Raw genomic sequence first — 25,731 nt, forward strand, 5'->3', positions numbered from 1 at the left:
TTTTAGGCTGTCCAGCAGTCTTTGTCATTTCCCTGGAGCATCACATATTTCCTATCACTCCTTGTATTATTCCACAAGTACTCGCTTTCTGTAAACAGTCTTTTAAACTTAGTTCTTATCTTGCCACAATCACTGTGCATTCAAAGGCAGAAGTCAAATGTTAGTTTCTGTCTTCCAGAGGGAGCTTGGTATTTACTTTTCCGTCTTTGGACTTCAAAGTGAGAGGATTCATGCAACAATCCTGCTGCAAACCCATACGAGAGGAAAGGCTGTAGGATGCAATTTTTTTCTAGCACACAACACAATTTAAATGTCTGTAAATTAACTGTTCAAATATTTCTGAATATATCAGAATTAGGAACCCACAATTGTTATGCAATTCTGAAGTGTGGTGGAAACAAACATATTAATACGATCAAAACATATCAAAATACTTTTGTCAAGCCACTTCCACACATTATCTTTTGTGTGCTGAATATTCCTACGATACTCTGCTTCTCTCTTGGCCATGCCACTCCAATATACTTCATTCCACAACACTATGCCACTCTACAACACAATACCCCACTTTACTCCATCCTGACACTCTTACCCACTCCACGACCCTACGCCTCTCCACTCTACTGCACCACTTAACACTTCACTCTGATATGACTCTACTCCACACCACTCTTATCTACGATACTCAGATCTACGACACTCCACTCTGTGCCAATCCACTATGACACTCTACTACTTTCCATTCTACAACACTTCACTCAAGACTAATTCACGAAACACCACTCTATGCTACTTTGCTCTAGGCCCCTCTACAACGCTCCACTCTGACACTGTACTTCTACAGCACTCTATTCTACACTTCACTCAAGGCTGCTCCAATCTAGGTCACTCCACTCCACACTATGCTATGCCCCTCCACTCTGCACAACTCGACACTCCACACCCCCACTCCTCTATGCCTCAAACTTTTAGCCATGCTGGACAGCAGCCACTCTGTTGTATAACATGGCTAAAACACATTTGCAAAGACAATCACTCTTGCACAGGCAAGACCTTGTTCTTTGACAATGCCAGTTTACTACTAGGAGGACCCAGGCACCTGTAGTAGCAGCTCTAGGGATGGAGATAGTAGAAAAAAGCCCACCCAACTGAAGTGAGTCTCTGGAAACGGCAAAGAATGTCATCTGGTCTACATGGAAATCCATGGGACTCCGAACTCAGCTAATGCCACCGAAACTGACTGGTTTGTTGCTTTTAAAACACTTCATTACAAACTGCCAATATTCTGAAGAGAAGCACCCAGCTCATTTTTGTAGCTTAAAGGCCCCCTACCCCTGAAAGGACAGAACTGCAAGCCAGTAAAGAGTACAGCATGTGTGGCACTAAGCAATTTGTCAGTGACCATACCATCTCCTACTGCTGAACCTTAAGCGACCCTGCAGCATTAAAATAAAAAAGGCCAGCCTGTGTTTTGGGATCTATCAGTAAACAATAATGGAGGAACAAGGGCTTTTCAGAAACAGGTCCAGCACACATGCCCAAGGACAAGTGAATTAAAGTTAGGTATGCGGTTCCTAAAGGGAAGGGGTGAGAGAAAGGGAAAGGGAACCAGGGAGGAGAAGAATCAGCAAGGGGAGAGCTCCAATAAGAAGCAAGGGCGCTCACACCCAGAGAGGTATCATGCTTCATCATAAGGCAGCTCCTCGTTGGGCCGGCACGGCAATGCCCAACAGGCCCCCTATGGGGGGCTCTTTGCCGGAGGTCTTTAGATAAACACGCCAGGAGGCCCCTATGTGTATGGGTGGTGGGGCGTGAAATGGTGACTAGAGTTGGTGTAGTGCTTCAAGGTGTGAAAATAAAAATAGCCATCAGTGTTCCAGGGGACCTTTATTGACTGGACACTCTGCTATGATTAAAAAAGACTCGCTGAGTCTTGGCTAACAGAACAAATTCAACCTGTTGCAGCTCAATATGTGTAGTGGTGAGTGAATCGGATATATGGCGTTTCTTCAGGATCGGGGGATAGAAAAAAAAAAAGGGAAAACCTTATCTACTCTGTAGAGTGGGTAACAGTCCTAGGAGTGTCCAAAAAGGTACCATCACAATAGGAAGGATTGAACTCAATCCAGAACAAGCATTGGCATAGCCAATAGGTCTCGCTTTTGGGACCTTCTAAGTATTTAGTTACGCAGCACAATATCCTTGGTGCAACCACATCAACTGTTGCGTGACTAAACACTTAAGGTCCCAAAGGCGAGACCTATTGGCTATGCCAATGCTTGGTGTGGTTGGTTGTGTGTGTGGGGGGTTGTGGTTGTGTGTGTGACAGTAATACTAAAAGCATCTCAAAATAAAGGAACACAAACACAGTTTGTGGAAAGAGAAAGCACGTTGTAAGTCAAATGGGCACAGCAAAGCATTAACACAACTAAACAAACAAGATCACTTAGCGAAGACTGAGTGTTGATAATGGATACACACAGCCCATCATCTTAAGAGTTCGATTGCAGCCAATGTGCACTCAAACCTTCCCCCTCCTTGTGAGTTGCACCCCATATTTCTTGAGTTGTAACTGCTGCACCCACCATAGCTCTTTGAGATCTAAAGCACTACATAGGTCTAATCGATTAACCAGTCGCCAACATACTGTGCTTTTAAAGAGAATGTGCAAAAAGTTTCCAGCTTCATCATGTCCTCATGAAAGCGCCAAAAGGACTCCGTGAATGGTGCAACGGACATGAAGCAGCCGCTGCGATCAGAAATAAACACTGAACGTTGTCCAGTTTCACAGTAACATTTCATTAATGTTCTTTAAGTCACAAAACAGTAATACTAAAAGCATCTCAAAATAAAGGAACACAAACATTGAGTTTGTGGAAAGAGAAAGCACATTGTAAGTCAAACTGGCGCAGCAAAGCATTAAAACAACATGTTCTTTGAACGAGAACATCAAAGGGGCGCCGTGAAAGTGATCGCAGGCGCTTAATGAGCATGACAAGGTTTGCCAGCCTCTGCTCCTAAGCACGCACCCGTGCACATGCACTGTAGCTCTAGGCTGGCCATGGTAGCATTTTTTGAGCCCTCACTAAAAGTCTCGCCAGACCAGCGCATGCGCTGGGTCAGGCGAGACCTAAAAAAGGGAAAGAGTATCTAGTTACAAAATGAGTCCTAACGAATCTCTGGGGCCGTAAACTGAAACTTCAGCTAGCAGGCGTGCACAGCAGTGGTGGACGAGAGTACTGTCATTTCGGTGCTCTCAGGTGTGGGACCTACCCACAAGCTGGAATCCTGGGGTCCCCAAGTACCCGGAGCCTGCTTGAAGAAGTTTTTCATGTGGTCAGATCCAGCACATACAGAGATTGCAGCTACAACCCATGTATATCTTCAGCAGTGGCATTATGGTCTCTCCTACCTCCAGAACCTTGACCATGGCAGACTGGATGGACCTTGAGGAACCACACCCACAAGGACAGCAGAAGTACTGGAGGTGAGCTATGCCTTGGGGCTAAAAGTCCAGGTTGAACTTCAGACATTTTGCATCTTAAGAGTCGGAACAGTCTACAGTGGAGTAATGGCCTTGGAAAACTATCAACCAGGAGCATCATGAAAGGAACAGGCCCCAGAGGGGAATTACCATCTAAACCAGATAGGATTACAGAAGTTCGTATTATTTGATTGGGGATTGCTAGTGTTGATTATGCTCCTCCATAATACAGGTCAGCAGAAGATGGAGGAATCCTCGGCTCCCTTGGCACAGAGACCATCAGTGTTGGTGAGCCTTACACGAGCGCTGCAGCTCAGGCATGCTACACAAGACAATTGCCTAGCACCAGCATGCAAAGCTCATCCAATAACTAAAGAAACACTACTGCTTTAATAAAAATACACATGCGTTTTCAAATGACAGTGCCCCGTGATTGGACTGACAGTTGGCCAGCAAACCTGGGACAAAATCCCATTTACCAAATCTGATAAAACACCTTATTGTGTTTGCATTGTTTACACCTTCGTGTTAAATGTGGGAGGTCCTAAAAAAAGGTATCAGTGTGAACTTTCCAAACAGAACTCGCAATAGCTTCACAGACTAATGCACAGAACAAAATATGCAGCTGCCTGCAAGTCAGGCTGTCTTAATTTATATGCAGAGGTTGAAATGTAGGGAAAAAAGCGAGAAATTGTAATAGAGTGCCCCCGGGCAGTCAGTGAGCAGGCTGGCATAGGCATAGATGTGGCTAAAGAAAACAAAATATTCAGTATATATTTTATTTTTTGTAACATCCAGGTAACTGCATATAAAAAGACACAAGTGAAAATAAATGCCAAGTTGAACTAATCAGTGGAAAATGAACTCTTTAAATTGTAAAACTTAAGTTAGCTAATGCAATTAATGTAGATGTGGGTGACCAGTCATAGAACTGAATCCTGGTTGATGCAGTGGGAACTAATGTTTTGTGCATTTATGATGCAACGAGATCCCAGATTATGGCAAAAAGCATCGTGCATATGTAAGTCACTTATACCGATATAACTAAGTAATCAGGCTATATCGAAAAGCATTTTTGTAAGTGCCCATTAAAAAAACATAAAAACTCCACTGGTAACACTCACATTACCTCTTAAGAAGAACACATTTTGTCACAGTGTAGCTCCAAGTGAATCTATCAAATAAAGCCAACACTGGCTCCCAATCAGCCGTTAAATCTGGTGCCTAACCAATTGCACCGGGCTGAGTGGAACGAGGAGCCAACTAGCAGGCTGCAGGGATTATACAGGAAGGGAGGACCGAATCATGTGGGAGGGGTGACAAACATGTGGCAAGAAAAAGCAAATTATGCGCGGAATGCAGCTCACTTCATGATAAATGAACCATTATGTTGGCATGTTTGTTGACACTGTCTGGGCAAAGGTTTCACCACATTCATACTGGTTTACCACTAAAATATAATCATAAGCAACAGAAAGGAGACCAATCAACCATTGATATGGACCTTTCACTGTGCAGCAACACATCTGTTTAGTTTCTTTTTATCCATTTGAGCGAGAAACGTGCATAGCGCTGGTAGGCTCTCGATTCAACAAAATGCCAATGAACAGCTTTAAGATGTATTAGACTTTAAGGCCCCTTATCACATTCTGCAGAGGGCCCAGTCATCGCGGGTTATGTTGCTGACTAGAAACCATTTATGTTCAAATCTAGATTACGCAGATGATGGATTGTGTGGTAAATCCTCGATTTTGCAGAAAACAAAATGGCTGCAAAACTGCATCATTCCAGTGGGCCAGACCAATCCCTTATGATGGCTGTTTTACGATTCTTCCTTGCTAGGAGGAGCCAGTGTACACTCTTCCTGACCAATTTCAACGCTTGGCACCTGCAGTGGGGTCTGTATTGCTCACTTCAGTGACTAGAGAGCAAGTTCTTTACAGTAGAATGATAAACTTGCTTATTTATAGGTGTTCCTCATCTTAATTTGGCATGAAATAAAGTGCTTGCAAAGCAGGACGCAAACTGTTCCCAATCAGACTCGTGCACATTTTTATTTATGTCACATACAGAAGGTACCAGAGATGACACTAGCTAGAGCTCCCCTAACAGACAGAATGTTTGTAACAGACACAAAATAAACAAGACTTGTTTAAAAAAAGATATTTTAATAATTGTAAGTAGAATTACTTACAAGGAGAGATTTACAGACTTATATACATAAACACTGTCCACGGTTCTCAGAAGCTCCTTTAACAGAAGCAAAGGCCCTTCCATCTAAAAATGGACATTACCAAGAGATGAAAGGATTTAAAAAATGGAAAGTATTACAACCCCTAAAAAGTCCATGCAAAGGATGGGAAAGTTAAAACCTCTCCCAGTCCAGTTACATCAGATAGCGACTTTGACACTTCAGGAACACAAACAAGTGCTTTCTCAACTCACCGAGAACACCCCTCACTCAGCTGCATCCAGTCAGGAGAAACGGTATCCCTGTACGGCTTATAGCCTTAAACAAACATTAATACAGCTCCACTATGCGGATGTTCAAGCACCCCTTTGTGCACAGTGAAGTCACAATACCCCGCTTTATATCAGTGAAAAGCAACGGTTTGCCAAAATGCAAGCCCTAGCTTCACACCGAGACTAACTTTGGTCAGGCCTTGTGCAGGTAAAAACTTAACATAAAACCCGTTTTAATATAAGAGTGCTTAAGCATGTTACTATTGAATATTTCTTTATAACTCTTGCTTTTTAAACAGTTTTTCTTCAAGGAGGCCGTGCAGCACCCTCTCCTGCCAGATATAGGCCAGAAACTAACATCAACAGTCCGGTCAGATTTATCTTGCGACTATGCGGGTAGTATCCGCTCCAGTACTTCCTTGGAGGAAGGAGGGATTCGGTCAGGGAACTTCACTTCGAACTCGAGGATGAGGTCGCCCCGCTGCTCGGGGGCTTTGGGTAGTGGGAGTCCTTCGCCTGGGATTCTCCGCTTCATGCCGGGTTTAATGACGTCCTTGAAGACGGTCGGGATGGTCCTGCAGTCCAGGGTAGGGGCATTGACTGTGCAACCACAGAGCGCCTGCATGAAACACAAACACACCTTTAGTTTAACTGCCATCACTCGCTTCACCTACAGTTGACACCAATAGACGGCCAATGTATACACCTGTTCCCGATCTACCCACTTTAACCCTTTCTCTCACCGCTATATATTGCTCAGCAAATACTAGAGTTGGGACTATCAACTCTAAACAGATGCGTCTCAAGAGGGCCTCGCTAACTACTCCCAAACATAATGTGCAGGTTGGTGCGTAGATCTCTCGATCGTTATCACATGCTTTCTAGTAATCCTGCCCCCCCCCCCCTCCCATAAAGCCAGTGGGAAAAATATGTCATCAGCCGTCATATATTTTGACCCCAGCTATTTAGAATAGCAGATATTAACAACCAGCAACAGACGTACAGTTACCGGCGGGTGCTTCCTTTCCAGTGCAACTCAAGCACTGGACTTACTACCCCTTAAGTCCATTCAGTAAACTTTTATGAGGTTTCCATCCTCACTGAATGAGGAGAGGATCCTAACACTCTCAGATTACGAGAGGCCGGTTGGAAAGAGTCGACACAGAAAACATTAGGGTATTGCCGTTTAAATATGGGCTCCAAAGTTTACCCCCCCCTCTCTCTTCCTGAACCGTAGTCAAGAGGTTCTCGTAATGATACAAACGCATTTCGAACTCGATGGCGCCGTTTCTTACCTCTCTCAGGCTGATTTTTGCGGGGTAGATGATGTCCGAGCCGTCCCTCTTAAAGACTGGATGGGGTTTATCTTTCAGAACAAAGACTATATCGGAGGGGATGTTTGTGGGCGTTTCGTCTCCTTCCTTAGGGAAGGTAATCTTCGTGCCTTCTTTCCACCCTTTCTTGATCTCTATGGTCAGGATCTTGTCCTCGGAGCGTGCAGTTCTGCCGTCTGGATTCAGGCGCTTGTGCGAAATCTTCATCTTCTTGGTGCAGCCGGTGTAGATCTCTTCTAAAGATACCTTAAGCTCACGCACCACTGGAGGGTCTTGCTTTTTGCTGACGTGCTCACGTCCTTGCCGGGTGCGCGGGAAACCCATGTTACCGAATCCACCCATTCCGCCCATGCCAAAGCTGGCAAACGGGTCATCAACGTCCATGTCCTCGTCTCCGTTGCGTGCATTGAAGAACGTGTCAAAAGGATTTCGGCCTCCGAAAAACTCAGAAAACATAGCATGAGGGTCGCCATGGAAGGTGTAACTGAATGAGGGTCCATTGGGCCCGCCGGGACCGCCGCCTCCGCCCTTCAGACCTGGAAAAGAACACAGAGTTTAGTGGAACTGCTGTAGATCACGCATATCCTAATAGTACTATTTGTGCAGCCCATACCTTTGAAACTATGTACTCCTACAAGTTTTTCAATAATATGTCACTACATAAAACTCCCATCAAAACCAGCACATGAACAATCTACCCCTGGCAGGTGCAATCCTAACTGCTCGCTTAGAATGGCTTTTCTACGGGAAATTCACACTTGACAGTTTCTTCTGCAACTGTCAACGGACGTGGACATCTCCCCGTCAGATCAACATAACTTCATCCTTGACACTATTCAAAATGGTCATCAGCTCTACACTTACTCAGGCGTCTTTAGGAGATGAAGTGTGAAAGGCTGCCTCCTGTTGTGATGAAGGCTGGGAGGGACACACATCCTTTTGCACACGACCGTGGATGTGACAGGCCTGGATTGTATGATCAGCTGAATGCGACCCAAACCCTCCAGTGTGGACAACGGGGGCACTCACGCAGACTGAAACCTAAGGGTGAGCTGAGGTGGCCAAGCAGAACAAGCCAACACATGCAGTGCCCAGGGGTGCACACACCCAGTTCAAGACTGCTCCACGCCCACATTACCACTTCGTCAGCCTTATCCTATAACCCTGGGGTTTGGGCCAAAGAACAGAAACTGGGTCTCTAGTCACCTTACCCTGCGACTCAGTGCCCCTCACCCCACTACGTTACGCAAGCACTTGTTCACACCGAGGCGTCTACGTTTTTCACACATCTCACTCAAATTTTTTTTTTTTTTACAGAACCGTTCATCTACCTATTCATACTTCCTTAAGTCATCCGACCGCTCTAGGAACATGGATGCTTAGGTCTGGTCGGTCACCTACCTCAGTATCCTCGACCAACCTTCAAGGGGCCGACACAGACCTTTAACAGGGAACCCTTTAGACACCCATGTACTACACCCCAAGCCCGCAACAACCCCTCGAAGTACTCCAGTACTGACAGCACCCATTACTTGCGCTTGTTTTTAACGGACTTTAAACAGACTATTACCAACCTCCACAGACACCCACCGACCTCTCGGTTTCCCATCCTTACTTGTCAATGGCTCTGATCAAGCGCAGTTGTGAAACCCCTCGATCTCCCTCGCCCGTCCCCTCAACTCCCCAGCGCCCACTCACCTTCTTCACCGAACTTGTCGAAGACCTCTCGCTTTTTGGGGTCGCTAAGCACATCATAAGCCTCGGCGATCTCCTTGAAGCGGTCCTCAGAGCCCGGCTCCTTGTTTTTGTCAGGGTGATAGCGCAGCGCCTGCTTGCGATAGGCTTTCTTGATGTCCTCCTCTGAGGCGCCGCGGGCCAGGCCCAAGATTTTATAATAATCTTTACCCATGGTTGCTAAGAGAAAAGTCGCGCCTCTGTCACAATATCACGCGATCAAGTACAGTACAGGTTATTATGCGATCATCCAACCTCCAAACACTGGATCCCTCCGCCGCCCGCGCCCTTTATAGAGCCACAACAGAAGCTTCCAGACTCCCCTAGAAGCTTCCAGCAGGATCCACTGGCTGCCTCTCTATTGGCGTGGCAGACGGACTCTGCCACATCCCTTTCTACAAGGCTCACCAATCAGAGGCACTCAGATGCGTTACTATGGGCGGGTCAAGCGAAGGACGGTCGGTGGCGTTGCGCTAGTTCCGGCCATGTTAGGATCAGGCAATATGTAATTGTCTGGTAAGCGAACGAGAAGCAAACTAGTCCCGCCACCTTTCTTAAGACGTTAAAGCTGACCTAATCATGGCCGTCGTTGTTATACAGCCGCGCGCACTTCTTTTAAAAAGAACCTTGCATTAGTGTGTTTTGTTTTCGCAGCGGACGTTGATGGTTTGGCCAGAAATCGAAATGATTTGCGCTTTAACGATGTCTCTACAACAAAGTTAGAGACGTAACATACTGTCATGGTAACCTCGAAACAAAAAAAAGGCCAACTCACCAAGAAGAGTAAATGACGCTGCCTTGACAAAGTGCAATACACGTTTAAAGACATCTAGTAGTTCTATGGCTTTACTAGAGGTTCGTATTATCCTTATTGATCACAAACACACAATTCTATGTCAGGACCTGTGGCTCCGACAAGGTGGATGAACGTTGCTCCACTGCTTTAAAGCAGTGCAATGGAAAATAAAAATATATGATAATAACAGAAGTGAATTTTTTTTTGTATTGCAGTTGCCACCAGGTTAGGGTGGGGCTGGGGTCCCCTGACATGGGTGAGGAGGAGTGGCTGCTGCTGCAGTGCACATGACTGTAGGGCCAGCCGAGAGGGCCAACCAACAGTCATGAACACTTTGCACGTGATGGAGCGGGTAGTGCAACATTTTATATACCTCCTCTATTCTGCATGAAAATACTAATTAAATAATCTATTAACTATAATATTATTAAACGAGTTTGCATGTTTATTAACCAACATTATTAATATCGAAATTACACGTGGGATTTGCATTTGCATGGCTAAAATAACCTTTATGACTAAAATCTGTACGCATATTAACAGTAGTATATGTGGTAATTAGAATACTGCATGATATATGTTGCTTTTGTATGTTGCCCAAGAGGAGGACCGAAAAGGTGAATATAATGGCTTTAAATGTTGCTATATGCTAGATGAATACAAGCACATAAAGGAATTAGTAAGGGGTTAACATTAGATTTATTGTTTCTAAGTATTAATTACTCTTTTGTGTTTGTTTCGCTTAAGTTAGCATTTGGGCCTAAATCCAAGATGGCCGCTGACACCACACGATGAAGTGGCCACTGTTCTACGAGGCACGGAGCGAACTGCGCAGGCGCAAAGAAATCTCCTAAACCTCGTAGCGACCTCTGTACCGAATGTCCCCAGTCAAGGATGTAGCATGGGACATCAGCCAGAACCAGAGAACAATCAACCTTACAATAAACCGGAACAAGCCGACTTTTGGACTAACTCATGACCTCACCCCTCGAACGGAACTGAAAACTTAAAACTGACATTGGACGATGTCAACCAGCCAATCACGACTGTCCTAAATTATTAAATTGTATCATCTTTGCTTCTTTGTATTATAAAAGGGGGTAGTAGAATAGAGAGGAGTCCAGGTTGCCGCATCTCCTTTTGCTTCCTATTTTGCGCTACGTTACGTTGCGTTTCCATGAATCCTTAAAGGTCCGGATGCTGCCCGATCATCTGATGATTGCAAACTTTTCCTAAATCTATGGGCAATGATAGATGCTTGCACGTCGCTGGTCCTTTGCCGATCTTTGGGACTGTAGCGTGCTGAGCAAAGAACTTTACTTTCGGACGATTTATGACAAAATTATGCAGAGCCAATGAATTAGAGGACTCCAAATAGCAAGATTAGGTAAATATGATGTTCTGCGATTTACTAAAAATTGATATAAAACTTTCTAAAACTTTGACGCGACAAATGCGAATTAAAATCATTATGAAATTTTAGATAAACAATTATTGATTAACGAGAATTCATGAGTTGTGAGTTTCATTTAAGAGATAGATTCTGAAGTCTTAAATGTGTTTTAGCTGGTTCTAAATCACCATCAACCAATCCAACTAATTTGGTCCATTGACCGAAGTGGGAGGAGTGCCTTAAAGTTTTAGGATTAAGGATCTATAGGCGAAAGGGCGCTAATGTATATTTTGTAAATTACTTTTCCTTCCCTATAGGTTATGAGGTGTTTCTCCCCCACTTGTCCGGCGCTTGAATCACTCATCCCTCCTGTGTGTGCAGACCGGTGTGGAAGTAACGTGTGAGTGTTGGTGTTATGGGCCCCATCAATGACTGCATGTGTGAATGAGTTAGTGTGACGTCGGGTCTGTGACGCAGGGAGGATATGGGTACAGGTTGTTTCCCTGTTGCTAGGGTTTTTTGCGCTGGATCAGTTTTTCTGGTAGCAGTATGATGGTTATTATTGTATTGGTTTGGTGATTATTACTTGTAAAGTGCTTATTGATTATTGATTGTGGATAAGAATTGGTTTATGTATTAACACTCCATGTTGAGTTGCTTCGAGTTCTATGTTGTTTGACGGCTTCTGGGATGTAGGAAGTCGGAAGTTTGTAACGGTTCCGTAGTAGGGCAGACTGTTCGCTGCTCTCGGGAAAGAAGGAATTGTTGTTGCCCTGTAGGTACACGGGGAAAACGTGTGACGATTGGAGTTGCACAACGCATTGTCTGGGTTCGATTTGGTAACATCGTCGTGTGTATTGCTAGGGAAATTTCCTGTATGAGAGAAATGTATGATAGCGAAGGTCACCTGTGAAATTTTGGTCTTAGGTACCAGGAGTCCAAAAGGCACTCTGATTACGCTTATCACTGGAAAGGTAATAGGTGTTCCCTAAGCTTGCTAGAAGGATAAAGTAGAGGGAAGTGCTACTTTATTAACGTGTGTCATAATTCTGTAGTAGGACAGACTGTTCGCTGTTCTCGTGAAAGACAGAATTCTGTGTGAATGAACTACATTTTCCGTATGAAAGTGCGTGAATGAAATAGCATTCAGGTTAATTGTGAAACTCTGGTTTTATTTCTCAGGAGCAGAGCGTCTCCAACTAGGTGTCTTAATTCTGGAGAAACGGTTAGCTAATGCTTGTTAGAAGGGTAAGGTAGAGGGATGTGCTACTTTATCAACGGAAGTAACAATTCCGTAGTAGGGCAGAGATAAGCGCTGCTCTCGGGAAAGACGGAATTCTTGTAAGAAAGGTCATTAACTATTCTTTTGTTAGCGAAACAGATAATGGTGGTGTTTTTATGTCGTTACTAACAGATCTGTAAGTCAGAAGAACGTAAGAAAGTTTGCCGATACATTTTGTAAAGGAGGGGTCAGCAGAAACAGGAGTAGCGAGAAAAGCTGACGTCAGAAAGACCGCGCTGGGATTGGCTGAGTCCGTAAGAAAGATAGACGCTCCTGATTGGTGCGTTAGTGTGAGTCGCGCTAGGAGTGGAGAATTACAGGGTGACGTAGACGCTCCCGATTGGTGCATTAGTGTAAGTCGCGCTACGATTGGCTAAGACAACAGAATAGTCGTAGGGAAAATCTAGCGTTACACGAAAGACAAAATGATGTATTACGATCCACCAGAAAAAGAGAAAAAGTCCTGGTTTGGAAAAATCAAGAGTTTATTTAAAAAAGACAAACCAATTAAGACTAGAGAGGGACAGTTGCTTCCTCCTCCGAAATCGCCCGCATCTTTTATGGTTGCAAAATACGGATATCATACTTGTATTTGGTTGGACAATTGGGCAAAGTATAGAAAAGATGATGGAGTTTTGGCATTTCCAGAACATGGTTCATTTAATTTAACCGTTTTGAGAAATTTGAGAGAAAGAATGATGAATCTAGAACCGAGACCTAGACCAACACAGTTTGAAGCATTGACTGAATGGGAAAATGAGATGCATGACAGGGAACGACAGAGGAGTGGCGGAAGATATAGATACATTTTGGTAGATCACATGGACAGGAGAATCATGATGACAGAATGAGGAGATGGCGAAGTGCAAATATGACCGATGGTTTGTTTCCTGTGCGACATGCTGAAGAAGTTAGCAGGAGAAAATGTACAGAAAAGAGACATAATATAGAATCGGGAGGGTATGGAGTGCATGAATTGGAGGATGATGTTCTTGACGACATGTTTTATAAAAATCCACCCCGTATCAACCAGATTCTGACATGTTGACACCAAGTGCCCCAATGAGAGAGACTTTGCGAAACATAAAAGTTGAATCAGTACCCCAAGAGATAGGGAGAAATAATTCTTTCAGAGAGATAGAGAGAAAACAGGATGGTAAAATGAATAATGAACATTCGGCAGAATTAGCGAAAACCACTTTAGAGTTAACTGAAAAGATTAGGGAATTGACTAAAAACTTAGAAGCCGTGACTGTTCCCGTAACTATAGGTCCTGTAATGCCTATTTTTGATAAACAGAAAGATAATGAGCATTGTCAACGGTCCCTTATAACAGTAATAGACAGATTGAGTGGCCAAGAAAAAGTTCAGACGAGAACCCATGGAGACAAACAGTAAAGTAAGTACATCAGAACAGAGTACGCCTAAAAATTTAACAGCAAATCCAGGGTTAGTGGAAAGACTGATAATGACTACAGAATCTTTATCAGAAACTCCAAGAGACTCAGAACGAGGTAATGAGGAGAAATCAGTAGGTCCTACTTCAGAAGAATTAAGTGAATGGTTGAGGAGTTTACAGAGAAAAGACAGAGAATCCCAATCTATAGATGTGGCCAAGCTAAGGATGGTTTTGGAAGAAATTAATAGTAGGGACTATCCCCACAGAAAAGCTAAAAAATTATCAGGATAAAGAATTACTATTTCTATGCAAAAGCATAACATGGAAAGCAAAGAGTCTACATGAAAGATTAGAAGAAGTGGCAAATGAAATGGGTATAGACATGGAAAGAGTAAAAGCCTTACAAAAACCCTACAGAGTAGATTTTTCTGAAAAGGATATTGAAAATCTGAACACCACAGGAAGAATAATTCAGATTAAAGACATAATCATTTTGTTGAGAAAATGGGGAGATGTAGATAAAAGGAAAAGTAGATGGTTTAGAAAACGAGATGATGCCTCAGATAAAACATTTGCAGCTTTCCTTGTAAGAAAAAAAGAAAAGGTAGTGACAGAATGTCCCATGAGAGAAATTCCAGGAGGAGGATATGTACATGTTCCTTGGACTAGGCAAGATATTTTGTCATTTACAAATGATTTCCCTCGACTACGCGAAAAGCCAGTCGAGTGGTATAGGCAAGTGGATAGGTTTGTAAAATTATCAAAAGTTTTGTGGATTGATCTAAATAGTCTATTTAACATAATAGTACCAGCAGATCTATGGACAGAGTGTAAACTAATGATAAATTGGCCTACACAAGAATACCCTAGAGACCCAAAAACGGGAGCCCCTGACCTGGAAGTCATGAAAAAATATGAACAAGTAATTGTTTTCCTGAAAAACAAGGTACCTCCCAAAGAGACTGATTGGGTAAAAATTGACCGAACTCATCAGGAGACTAAGGAGTCAGTACACGCATACTATGAGAGGTTGATCCTTGCCTTTAAGCAGTTTAGTGGAGATGAAAAATTAAGTGAGAAGGATTTAAGTCATTTTGTATACAGATTTGTATATGGTCTACGTCCAGAAATCAGTGAAACGATTAAACAGCATACAGTAGTTTGGCAAAATAAGAAAATAGATGAAGTACTAAGACATGCAAAATATTTTAGTGATGAAATTGAAGCCAAGCAGCGAAAGTTAAAAGAGAAGGCTATGTGGGCACAGGTAAAAGTGGCAGAAAGACAGGAAGCTCAGTTGATTGAACAAGCAAATAGTGCAGGACCAAAACCTAAATGTAATGCTGGAAAAGGAAAGGGACAATTCAATATAGAAGAAGCCAAGAAGAAATGGCCATGTCAGAATTGCGGAAGAATAGGGCACTGGAAATCCGAGTGTAGATTTCCCCCGAATACTAATAATGATAATGCATCATTGAATCCGCAGGTGCAGAAAGAGGTGAGTTGTCAACCGCAGCGACAGCAGCAGGTTGTTGCCCAACAGAATCAGGTGCCAAAACCGCCTTTTCCACAGAGCGTAAATTCACAGAAATACAGTAATGAGACAGGATTCTACAACGAAGAACAGGTAACTAAGCTGCCGCGTGCTAGCGCTGTTTCGCAGTATTGGCTACAACGCGATGAGCGTGAGTCAGAAGAAGGTTATTGACTGTGCCGAAGGGAGGAAGAAGAGTGCGTACTCGGCGCAACTCTAGAAGTAGACCAGACAGGCCCTTTTGTGAACGGAAAGGTAAATGATGAAAATATTACTTTCCTAGTAGATACTGGTGCTACTCGATCAACTGTTAGGTCAGCTGATGTTAAGAATCTTCCTCTCTCGGACGAAACAATCCAAGTGGTTTGAGTATCCAACAGACAGATTAAAACGTATCTCACAGAACCAGGTCAATATAGGGAAATTTTCCGAAATGCACCGCTTTGTTGTGTGCGATTCAAGTCCTGTAAATTTGTTAGGGAGAGACTTACTGTGCAAGATGAATTGCACCATATTTTGTACCCCTGATGGTATAGCATTTGAGACCCCTGATGAAGACGTACTGTATAAAATGACTATGGCTAATATGGAAACTGAGATTACTGAAGCCTTTGCTGTATTCAACCCTGAAGAACTACCAAAAGAATTGAAAAAGACAGTAAAAGCAGAAGTCTGGGATTTCACAGGAGAAGATGTAGGATTAATGAAAAATGTGGATCCTGTAAAAATAACAGTGAAGGAAGGAATAAGCTACCCAAATGTTCCTCAATGTAAATTGACACCTGAGATAATTGAAGGAGTTACTCCTATAATTGAGAAAATGGTTAAACAAGGTATTTTGAAAGAAGTAGTCCATGTAATTCACCAATTATGGGACTGAAAAAGCCTAATGGAAAGTTCAGAATAGTGCAAGATTTGAGAAAGATAAACAAAATCGTTGTGTCATGTTGTACTATTGTACCAAATCCATCTGTGATTTTGTATCAGATTCCACACGATGCAGAATGGTATACAGTGATTGATCTATGTCACGCTTTCTTTTCCATCCCATTGCATTATGATAGTCAGCAAATTTTTGCGTTCCGTTTTGGTGAACGTATTTTGGCATGGTGCCGAATCCCACAGGGGTATACAGAAAGCCCCTCGATATTTAATCAGATATTGAAAAAGTCCTTAGAAGACCTAGAAATGCCCGAGAATTCAGTGCTAGTTGAATATATTGACGATCTACTTGTGGCGTCAAAGACTCGAGAAGCTTGTGTAATGGACACCATAGCATTGCTAAACCATTTGGCAGATGGACGACTTAAGGTATCCCCATCAAAATTACAATTTTGTCAGAAAGAGTACAATATTTAGGCCACAAAATTGAAAAAGGACTGAGGAAAATAACTACAGACCGAATCAAGATAATAAAAGGAATGAGAGCCCCAATGACGCAAAGAGAAGTGAGAATGTTTCTTGGAATGGTTGGATATTGTCGTCAGTGGATAAGTAACTTTTCCCTGATTGCAAAACATTTGGTACGCCTGACGAGAAGTGATGTAAAATACCCCATTGACTTAAATAGGGAAGAGCTAGCAGCTTTTAAACAATTGAGAGACAGTTTGTGTGAAGCACCAGCATTGGGAATGCCTGATTATGACAAGGAATTTGAGTTGTACTGCAGGGAAAGGAATAGATGTGCACTCTCTGTACTAATACAGAAACATGGAAAATTGAGAAGACCTATTGCATATTTTTCAGCTATGCTAGACCCTGTAGCTGTAGCTTTGCCAGGTTGTTTGAAAGTAGTAGCTGCTACTTGTAAGAGTCTGGAACAGAGTGAAAGAATTGTGATGGGATATCCTGTGCGAGTGTTTGTACCTCATGATGTGGCAATCCTTTTAACAAGGAGCCGCACTCAGTTCATGACACATAGTCGGCTGACTAAATATGAGAAGGTCATATTAGGTGCAACAAATGTGAGCCTTGTGAGATGCTTGAATGTAAATCCTTCAACGTTACTGCCTGATGCTGAGAATGTAGAAGTCAGAGACGAAGTGGATCATGATTGTTTGGATGTACTTGATTTCTGTACCAAACCACGTCCTGGTATAAAAGATGTACCATTGTCAGAAAGTGACTTTGTGATGTTTGTGGACGGGTCATGCTTGAGAACAGACGAAGGAATTCTAAGTGCAGCATATGCAGTATGCACAGTTGCAGCAGTAATGGAAGCATCTTACCTGAAGGGAGTAAAATCAGCCCAGGTTGCTGAACTTGTAGCCTTAACTAGAGCATGCAAGTTGGGAAAGAATGTGAGAGTGACTGTGATAACTGATAGTCAGTATGGCTTCGGTGTTGTGCATGATTTCGGTCAGATATGGCTGCAAAGAGGATTTCTGACTTCAAGTGGAACTCCTATAAAGAATGCTGAAGTGGTTGGGAAGTTGCTTGAGGCGATACAGCTGCCTAAGCAATTGGCCGTTGTGAAGTGTGCTGCTCACGTTCAGACGGGAGACTATGTCGCAGTTGGTAATAAGTATGCCAACCATATAGCTCAATATTGTGCTCGTAATCAGAATTCGATCAATAGGGCGAAAGAAAGGGAAATTAATTCTTGTCCCCTACTGTTTACTAACATTGTGAGTACATGGGAAGAAGTGAGGCAATTGCAGGAAGAAGCAGGAGATGAGGAAATGAGACAATGGGTAAAAGCAGGATGTGCACCAAGAGAAACAGACCATGTGTGGGTCTATCGAGATGGAAGACCAGTCATGCCTGATAGCATGGTGTCTGCCATGGCACAGATGTATCATGGACAAGCACACATAGGGAGAGATGCAATGATTAGGTCATTTAAGCAAACATGGTATAATGCAAAATTCAGACTTGTAGCTGAGAGCCTTTGTCAAAGATGCCTTATATGTCCGCAGTTCAATCCTGGAAGGAAAACAGTGGTAAGTCTAGGAACGATAGGTCGAGAAGGAGGGCCTTTCACCAGAATGCAGATTGATTTCATTGAAATGCCTCCCTGTAACAGATTGAGGTATGTTCTAGTGATGGTCTGTTTGTTTTCTAGATGGGTAGAAGCATATCCCACAACAAGAAGTGATGGAATCACAGTAGCAAAATTGCTTTTGAGGGAATTCATCCCTAGATTCGGGTTCCCAGTCACAATTGAATTAGATAGAGGAAAACATTTCCATAATGAGATCATGAAATTGATTTGTGAAGCATTGAATGTACAACAGAAACTACATTGTGCCTATCGCCCAGAGGCTTCTGGTGTGGTGGAACAAATGAATGGCACCATTAAAAACCGATTGGGAAAAATGTGTTTAGCCACAGGTTTGAAATGGCCTGATGTCTTGCCTCTAGTACTCACGACTATTAGATCTATTCCAGATAGGAACACAGGTCTGAGTCCCCATGACATTGTCATGGGAAGAGCAATGTGACATGTTTTCATACCAGTCAACAAGCTGTTGCCTATAACTGATGACTTGGTGTTGGATTATTGTAAGGGGCTGGCTGACGCAGTTCATTCTGTGTTTCATCAGGTTGGATCGGATGCCACCACCCTTGAAAAGAAGCAAGCTCATGATCTGAGCCCAGGAGACTGGGTGAGAATTAAAGTACACAGAAGAAGGAACTGTCTGGTCCCACGTTGGGGAAAACCACAACAAGTGATTTTGACCACAACAACAGCTGTGAAGTGTGCTGGAATAAAGAACTGGATTCATGCTAGTCAGACATTGAGAATCCCAAATCCAGTGGATAACAAGGAAGGAGAATATTTTGAAGAGCCCGAGACTAGTTCTGAATCAGATGCTGAGGAAACAAGAACAAAAGAAAATCCTGAAAGGGGGGAATCAGAACCAGATTTGACTGTTGCCCCAGAAAATATTCCCTTGAGAAGGAAATTACAGATTTCTGATACCAGCTCAGACTCAGAGACCGAACAAGCACAGGTACATTGGAGAAAAGAAAAAAGCAGTGAAGAGACAATCAAAGAAATTGTTGATAAGGAGGTTCCTGATCGGAAGCTGAGAGAAATTCCACCTGAAATAACAAAGATAGATGAACAGGTGCCAGATATAGAAAGTGAGGGAAAGATTCTTGCGGAAGACCCCCGAGGAGATGTAGGGAATTCGAACACCCAGTTAGAAGAAGGGATAGTTAGTCAGCAGGAAGATTGTGTGCAAGAACCACGAGGAGGGACAGAAGTAGGGAAAATTAAAGAAGTGGTGGAAAGAAGAACAGCTGAAAGCAAAAAGCAAGTTGTAACAGAATCAGAGGATAGTGATGAAGAAGTACCAGGAGGTCGAGTCCTGAGAAAGAGAGCATGGAGAGCTGAAAAGAATGATAAAGGAAATAAATCGAAAAGATCAGCAAGAGATGAAATTTGGCCAAACAAAATAAAGAGATTGAGATACCGACTGACACAAGTGAATTCACCAAGAGCAGAACAAGTGAATTAAGTATCTAGTCAAGAAAAACCGAAAAATGAGAAAATAACTACAGCAGAGGAAAACAAAAGAACGAGAAAACCTAACCAGAAGTATAAGTCGCCGGAATGGTCGTATGTGGCCCTGCCTGAAATTAAAGAAGAGGCGGAAAGCCAAGAAAATCCAGAGGTGACTGTACAAGAAATGGTTGAGGAAGACGAAGAATCGGAAATCCTGAGAGTTATCTTGTCCGATATTGGAGAATAAACGGATGTTCAGGAAGTTCTGTATCAAGATTACAAGAGAAAAGAGAAAGACGATCAAATGCCAAACTGAATAAGACAAAAATGCTGCTAATGGAAAGACAATAAAATACGGAAAAAGACATAACTGATAGAACCAAGTAGGTGCTTAGAGCCTTGGGTTAGACAAAACTAGTTGTGAAGTAGAAGAGGCTAAGTCAAAAGACACTGATTATTTTAACCAAAATGGCAAACACAGAAAGTAGAGAAGCTAAATGTACGTTTCTTAGAAGGTGGTTTAAAATGTGTTGTTGTTGTACAGGATTACTGATGCTTTTATGGAGTGTATTAGCGTTGATGATCTCAATTAAAGTTACGCTAGAAACAATAGAAGGACATAGTGAGAATAAAACGAATATAGAAAAGATTCAGAAAGTATATCCAACTAAAATAGATAGAAATTATCTTCATAAAGACAGCTCTATAAATGATTTCTCTAACAATGTATTTTCAAAACTATTGTATGAATATGTAAAGACAATGGATGTGAGGGATTGTTACGTCTGTATGCAGTTACCTGCATCTGTATCGGAGGGATTGACCTACCATCACCTTCCAGTAACCTATGGAATAACATGTAATGTGATAGCTAGTTTGTTTTACAAAATAGGGAAATTAGAATATTATTTTTCAGATGTAGATAACATATTTTTACAAGTACCTGCAGTTAACAAATTGAACAAAGTAAATCCTGCAAAGGTGTTAGGTGAATTTTTCTTGGAAACTAAAGAACTAACATTAGAATATATATTTAGAAATAATTTGACTTGCAGTTTAAAGAGAGAGGAAAAGACTTTCTTAGATATGGTTGAAGAAAGGAGATTGAAAATTCAAAAGAAAGCATCGGAGGGAAGAAAGGAAAAGACAGTCTGGAATGTTGAAATGGAAAAACATTTGAAGGGAGAAGCTAGTCCAACTATGGCTTTAGATTGGCCTCAGAAAGGAAAGTTGTGTAATAGAAGGAATCAAACTGCATATGATAATTACTTTGTAGGTAACAGTGAATGCCATGATACATACCGAATCATGGGTGGATGGGGATTTAAAGGAGGAAATGATCCAGTTTTTCCGGGGTTATATTTTATCTGCGGGAACAAGGCATATTATCGGTTGCCAGATCATTGGTATGGCACATGTTATGTAGGTCTGGTTTTCCCAAAGATATTCCACATGGGAAGAGGAGAAGATGGTGTATATAAGTTAGGTAGTCTACTAACACATAGAAAAAGAGAATCTTGGTCAGAAATTGTAGGAGACATTTTTGGAGCATTGATATCAGCAGTGGGAATATCTCTAAATGCACACAAAATTAGAAAGCTATCAACAGTAGTGGACCGCTTGTCAACAAGCACCGCTGGAGGATTCTTATCGGTAAATACTGGAATGGTTGCCATGCGTGCCATGGTAATGCAATATCGAATTGCCCTTGAGATAATATTGGCAAAAGAGGGTGGAGTCTGTGAAATGCTGAAAGTTCAACATTGTTGTACTTACATTCCGGACGAAAGTAAAGATCTGAAGATCTACATTAAAAATATAACTGAATTGCATGAGGAAATTGCACCACTGGAGGTTGAAAGTGTCAGGGAAAAGATTGGAAAGAAACTTTCTTCCATTAAAGATTTCTTATTAAACGTAGGTGGTACATTTATAGGTAGGATCTTATTTCCATTAACATGTGTGATTTTTCTAGTATTAAGTTTAAAACTAGGATGTTTATGTTATAAAAGTAAGAAAATACAGAAAAAGTTAAACAGAGAAAATCTGAAAAGAAGACAGAATAAGAGACAAGAGAGGGAATTTGAAGAAGTAGAATTAGAAGAAATGAAAGATAATATGTATAAAACAGCAAGAAGAGAGGAAATTGGGGAAACAGAAATGTGAACTAAACGAAATAATTCATTTCACTTTTTTTATGACAAATTGATACAAAATTTTAATGGTGTGGTGATAAAAATCACCAAAGGGGGGATTGATGGAGCGGGTAGTGCAAAATTTTGTATACCTCCTCTATTCTGCATGAAAATACTAATTAAATAATCTATCAACTATAATATTATTAAACAAGTTTGCATGTTTATTAACCATCATTATTACTATCGAAATTACACGTGGGATTTGCATTTGCATGGCTAAAATAACCTTTATGACTAAAATCTGTACGCATATTAACAGTAGTATATGTGGTAATTAGAATACTGCATGATATATGTTGCTTTTGTATGTTGCCCAAGAGGAGGACCGAAAAGGTGAATATAATGGCTTTAAATGTTGCTATATGCTAGATAAATACAAGCACATAAAGGAATTAGTAAGGGGTTAACATTAGATTTATTGTTTCTAAGTATTAATTACTCTTTTGTGTTTGTTTCGCTTAAGTTAACATTTGGGCCTAAATCCAAGATGGCCGCTGACACCACACGACAAAGTGGCCACTGTTCCGCGAGGCGCGGAATGAGCTGCGCAGGCGCAAAGAAATCTCCTAAACCTCGTAGCGACTTCTGTACCGAATGTCCCCAGTCAAGGATGTAGCATGGGACGTCAGCCAGAACCAGAGAACAATCAACCTTACAATAAACCGGAACAAGCCGACTTTTGGACTAACTCATGACCTCACCCCTCGAACTGAACTGAAAACTTAAAACTGACATCGGACGATCTCAACCAGCCAATCATGACTGTCCTAAATTATTAAATTGTATCATCTTTGCTTCTTTGTATTATAAAAGGGGGTAGTAGAACAGAGAGGAGTCCACATTGCCGCATCTCCTTTTGCTTCCTATTTTGCGCTACGTTACGTTGCGTTTACATGAATCCTTGAAGGTCCGGATGCTGCCCGATCATCTGATGACTGCGAACTTTTCCTAAATCTATGGGCAATGATAGATGCTTGCACGTCGCTGGTCCTTTGCCGATCTTTGGGACTGTAGCGTGCTGAGCAAAGAACTTTACTTTCGGACGATTTATGACAAAATTATGCAGAGCCAATGAATTAGAGGACTCCAAATAGCAAGATTAGGTAAATATGATGTTCTGCGATTTACTAAAATTTGATATAAAATTTTCTAAAACTTTGACGAGATAAATGCGAATTAAAATCATTATGAAATTTTAGATAAACAATTATTGATTAACGAGAATTTATGAGTTGTGAGTTTCATTTAAGAGATAGATTCTGAAGTCTTAAATGTATTTTAGCTGGTTCTAAATCACCATCTAACAATCCAACTAATTTGGTCCATTGACCGAAGTGGGAGAAGTGCCTTGATGTTTTAGGATTAAGGATCTATAGGCGAAAGGGCGCTAATGTATATTTTGTAAATGACTTTTCCTTCCCTATAGGTTATGAGGTGTTTCCCCCCATATGTCCGGCGCTTGAATCACTCATCCCTCCTGTGTGTGCAGACCGGTGTGGAAGTAACGTGTAAGTGTTGGTGTTATGGGCCCCACCAATGACTGCATGTGTGAATGAGTTAGTGTGACGTCGGGTCTGTGACGCAGGGAGGATATCGGTACAGGTTGTTTCCCTGTTGCTAGGGTTTTTTGCGCTGGATCACATGTTCTACAGCCTGGGTGGAGAACATGCCCAGGCTCCCTTTCCTTCTCTGAGTGCCATGCCATTCACAACGCTGCTGTCAGCAGGGTTGTGATTGGTCAGGGGAGTCTGGAAGCCTGGGTGCTTCCTGTTCCTTTTGCAAGGAGAGACGGCGGCAACCAACAGGTATGTTTTCATTTAAAAAAAATTCCTAATACTCCCACCGTACCCCGCCGCCATCCCCTACCAGCCGCCACTCTTGATTATGCATCTCTTTCTTTTACTACTTCAAAACAGCAGCCAATCACACTAAAGTTTTTTGAAACACTACATTTCCCATGACTCCATACTGTCACCTGACCAACCATAGAGACCCAGTCCTATATAACCCATCAACATCACTTGAATTTCCTCTTACTTTGCTGCTTCACAGCCAGTTAAGTGCACTACTCATTATGCCTTTATGGAAATTGTACTATTGTTATTACTAAATGGTTTTGGTTTATTGCACTTTTTAGCACTTCAATCGCACTTTATGTGTGATTTCCAGGTGTTACTGTCATTTTGATTCCGTGGTCCCGCCGTGCCTCTCGTGGTTCACTCTGTTTGGTCTTCCTTGGTATAGTGCTGCCTCCCTTGTCTTATTTAGGGGAGCGGGAGAAGAGAGCGAGGACGTGTGTGTGTCTGACGCGTGTTCCTCTCTTTGTCTTTAGAATGCTGGGCGGCCCAGCACATGCGCGGTGGCCATTTTGTTTGCCTCCAGTGATCAGAGGCTTAAGCTGAAAGCATGAAGACACGTTAAACTTCCTCTCTGTCCCTGCCCTTGTGTGCAGGTCCCAGTTTACGCCCTGTTACCTCTGCTTATGCACAAGGATGGAAAATTCGTAGGCTCTGCCTAGAGTTGATTGTGCATGCACTCCCTCCACTCTTTATTGAATTTTTCAATACTCAGAGTTACTTTGCCTGCCTTGGGTTAGGGATTACTGCTCCCCCTGTTTGCTTCTTATTGAGGTTTGCTTGTTCCTCTGCTAACCTTTTGGTCTTCGGTCTTTTTACCACCACGGCCACGGAACAACTTTTCCTCTTCTGTGCAGACAGCTTCATTATGGCTAGTTATAACTAAGAGGGTTATTATTATTAGGACCCAGCTGGTTCTCTGAAGCAAGACCTTGTGGATGGTTCATTGAGCCCCTGAAATGCCACCTCGTGGCTGTGATGAGCAGCAGGGTTGGCTGCCTACCCCTCCCCTATGTGCCAAGACCACTGGGAAAGTCCCTAGAGATCCCCACACCACTGACTTTGAGAGGTTGGCCAACTCTCTTGCTACAGTTCACGACAATAGCGCCTCATCTTTTATTCCGGCACCGATCCTTTCAGGATGATGATTCCAGCTCCTTTACTGACCAGAGATCTGACCACGAAGAACCGCACAGCCCTAGTAAATGCAAACGCAAAGAGCATCATGTAGACCCAACTTCTCTGGCCAAGCTACTTAAATTTGAGCCCTCTGAAATTGTCCATCAGAAATTTACTGCATGGCTCCCTTCGCAAGAAGTGGTGGAGTACGTACAGTCACATATCCGACAGGCCTTTGATAAAGGTGTACCAGGTCGGTTACGTTCAGAGTGCCCTAGGCCTGACCTTCCAGGTAAGGTCATGAGACCCCTGAAGTTGGTCCTACCCTTGTCACATACCTAAAAACTATTCTAAAGATTTGAAGAAAGGGAACAATAGAGCCTGGTGTTCCTGTCAGGATAAACTGCTGGACATGTCCAGTCCTTTAACAAAGATCTTGGAACAGGGCTTCCAAGCCAAGGAGTCGGCCATGTCCATCGATGCTGATGAGTTGGGAGGATTTGGGCAACACGCCATTTGCCAAATAGACAATGTAAACTGCGCTATTTCCAATGAGAGGCGTGGGTCCATCCTCCTTAAGCTAGACCCCAACCTCACTGAACTCCCATCTTCGGAATCAGGCCCAGTGGCACAGGGTCTGCTGTTTGGCCAAACTTTCCTTAAAGAGCTTTCCAAATTTGAGGCTA

At 42.5% G+C, this 25,731-nt stretch overlaps 1 protein-coding gene across 1 annotated transcript; it reads right to left on the reverse strand.

Annotated features, from left to right (window-relative positions):
• Window positions 1-5,632: 5,632 nt before the first annotated feature.
• On the reverse strand, window positions 5,633-9,415 carry DNAJB1 (DnaJ heat shock protein family (Hsp40) member B1). The gene is made up of 3 exons (XM_085654313.1): window positions 8,980-9,415; window positions 7,243-7,817; window positions 5,633-6,566 (listed from the first exon to the last, which is right to left on the reverse strand). The coding sequence occupies exons 1-3, from the start codon at window positions 9,188-9,190 to the stop codon at window positions 6,336-6,338; spliced, it is 1,017 nt and encodes a 338-aa protein (XP_085510439.1). The 5' UTR covers window positions 9,191-9,415; the 3' UTR covers window positions 5,633-6,335.
• Window positions 9,416-25,731: the final 16,316 nt, after the last annotated feature.

The sequence above is a fragment of the Triturus cristatus genome, chromosome 4_1 (assembly GCF_964204655.1).
Source record: "Triturus cristatus chromosome 4_1, aTriCri1.1, whole genome shotgun sequence".
In the NCBI taxonomy this organism is placed as follows: Eukaryota; Metazoa; Chordata; class Amphibia; order Caudata; family Salamandridae; genus Triturus; species Triturus cristatus.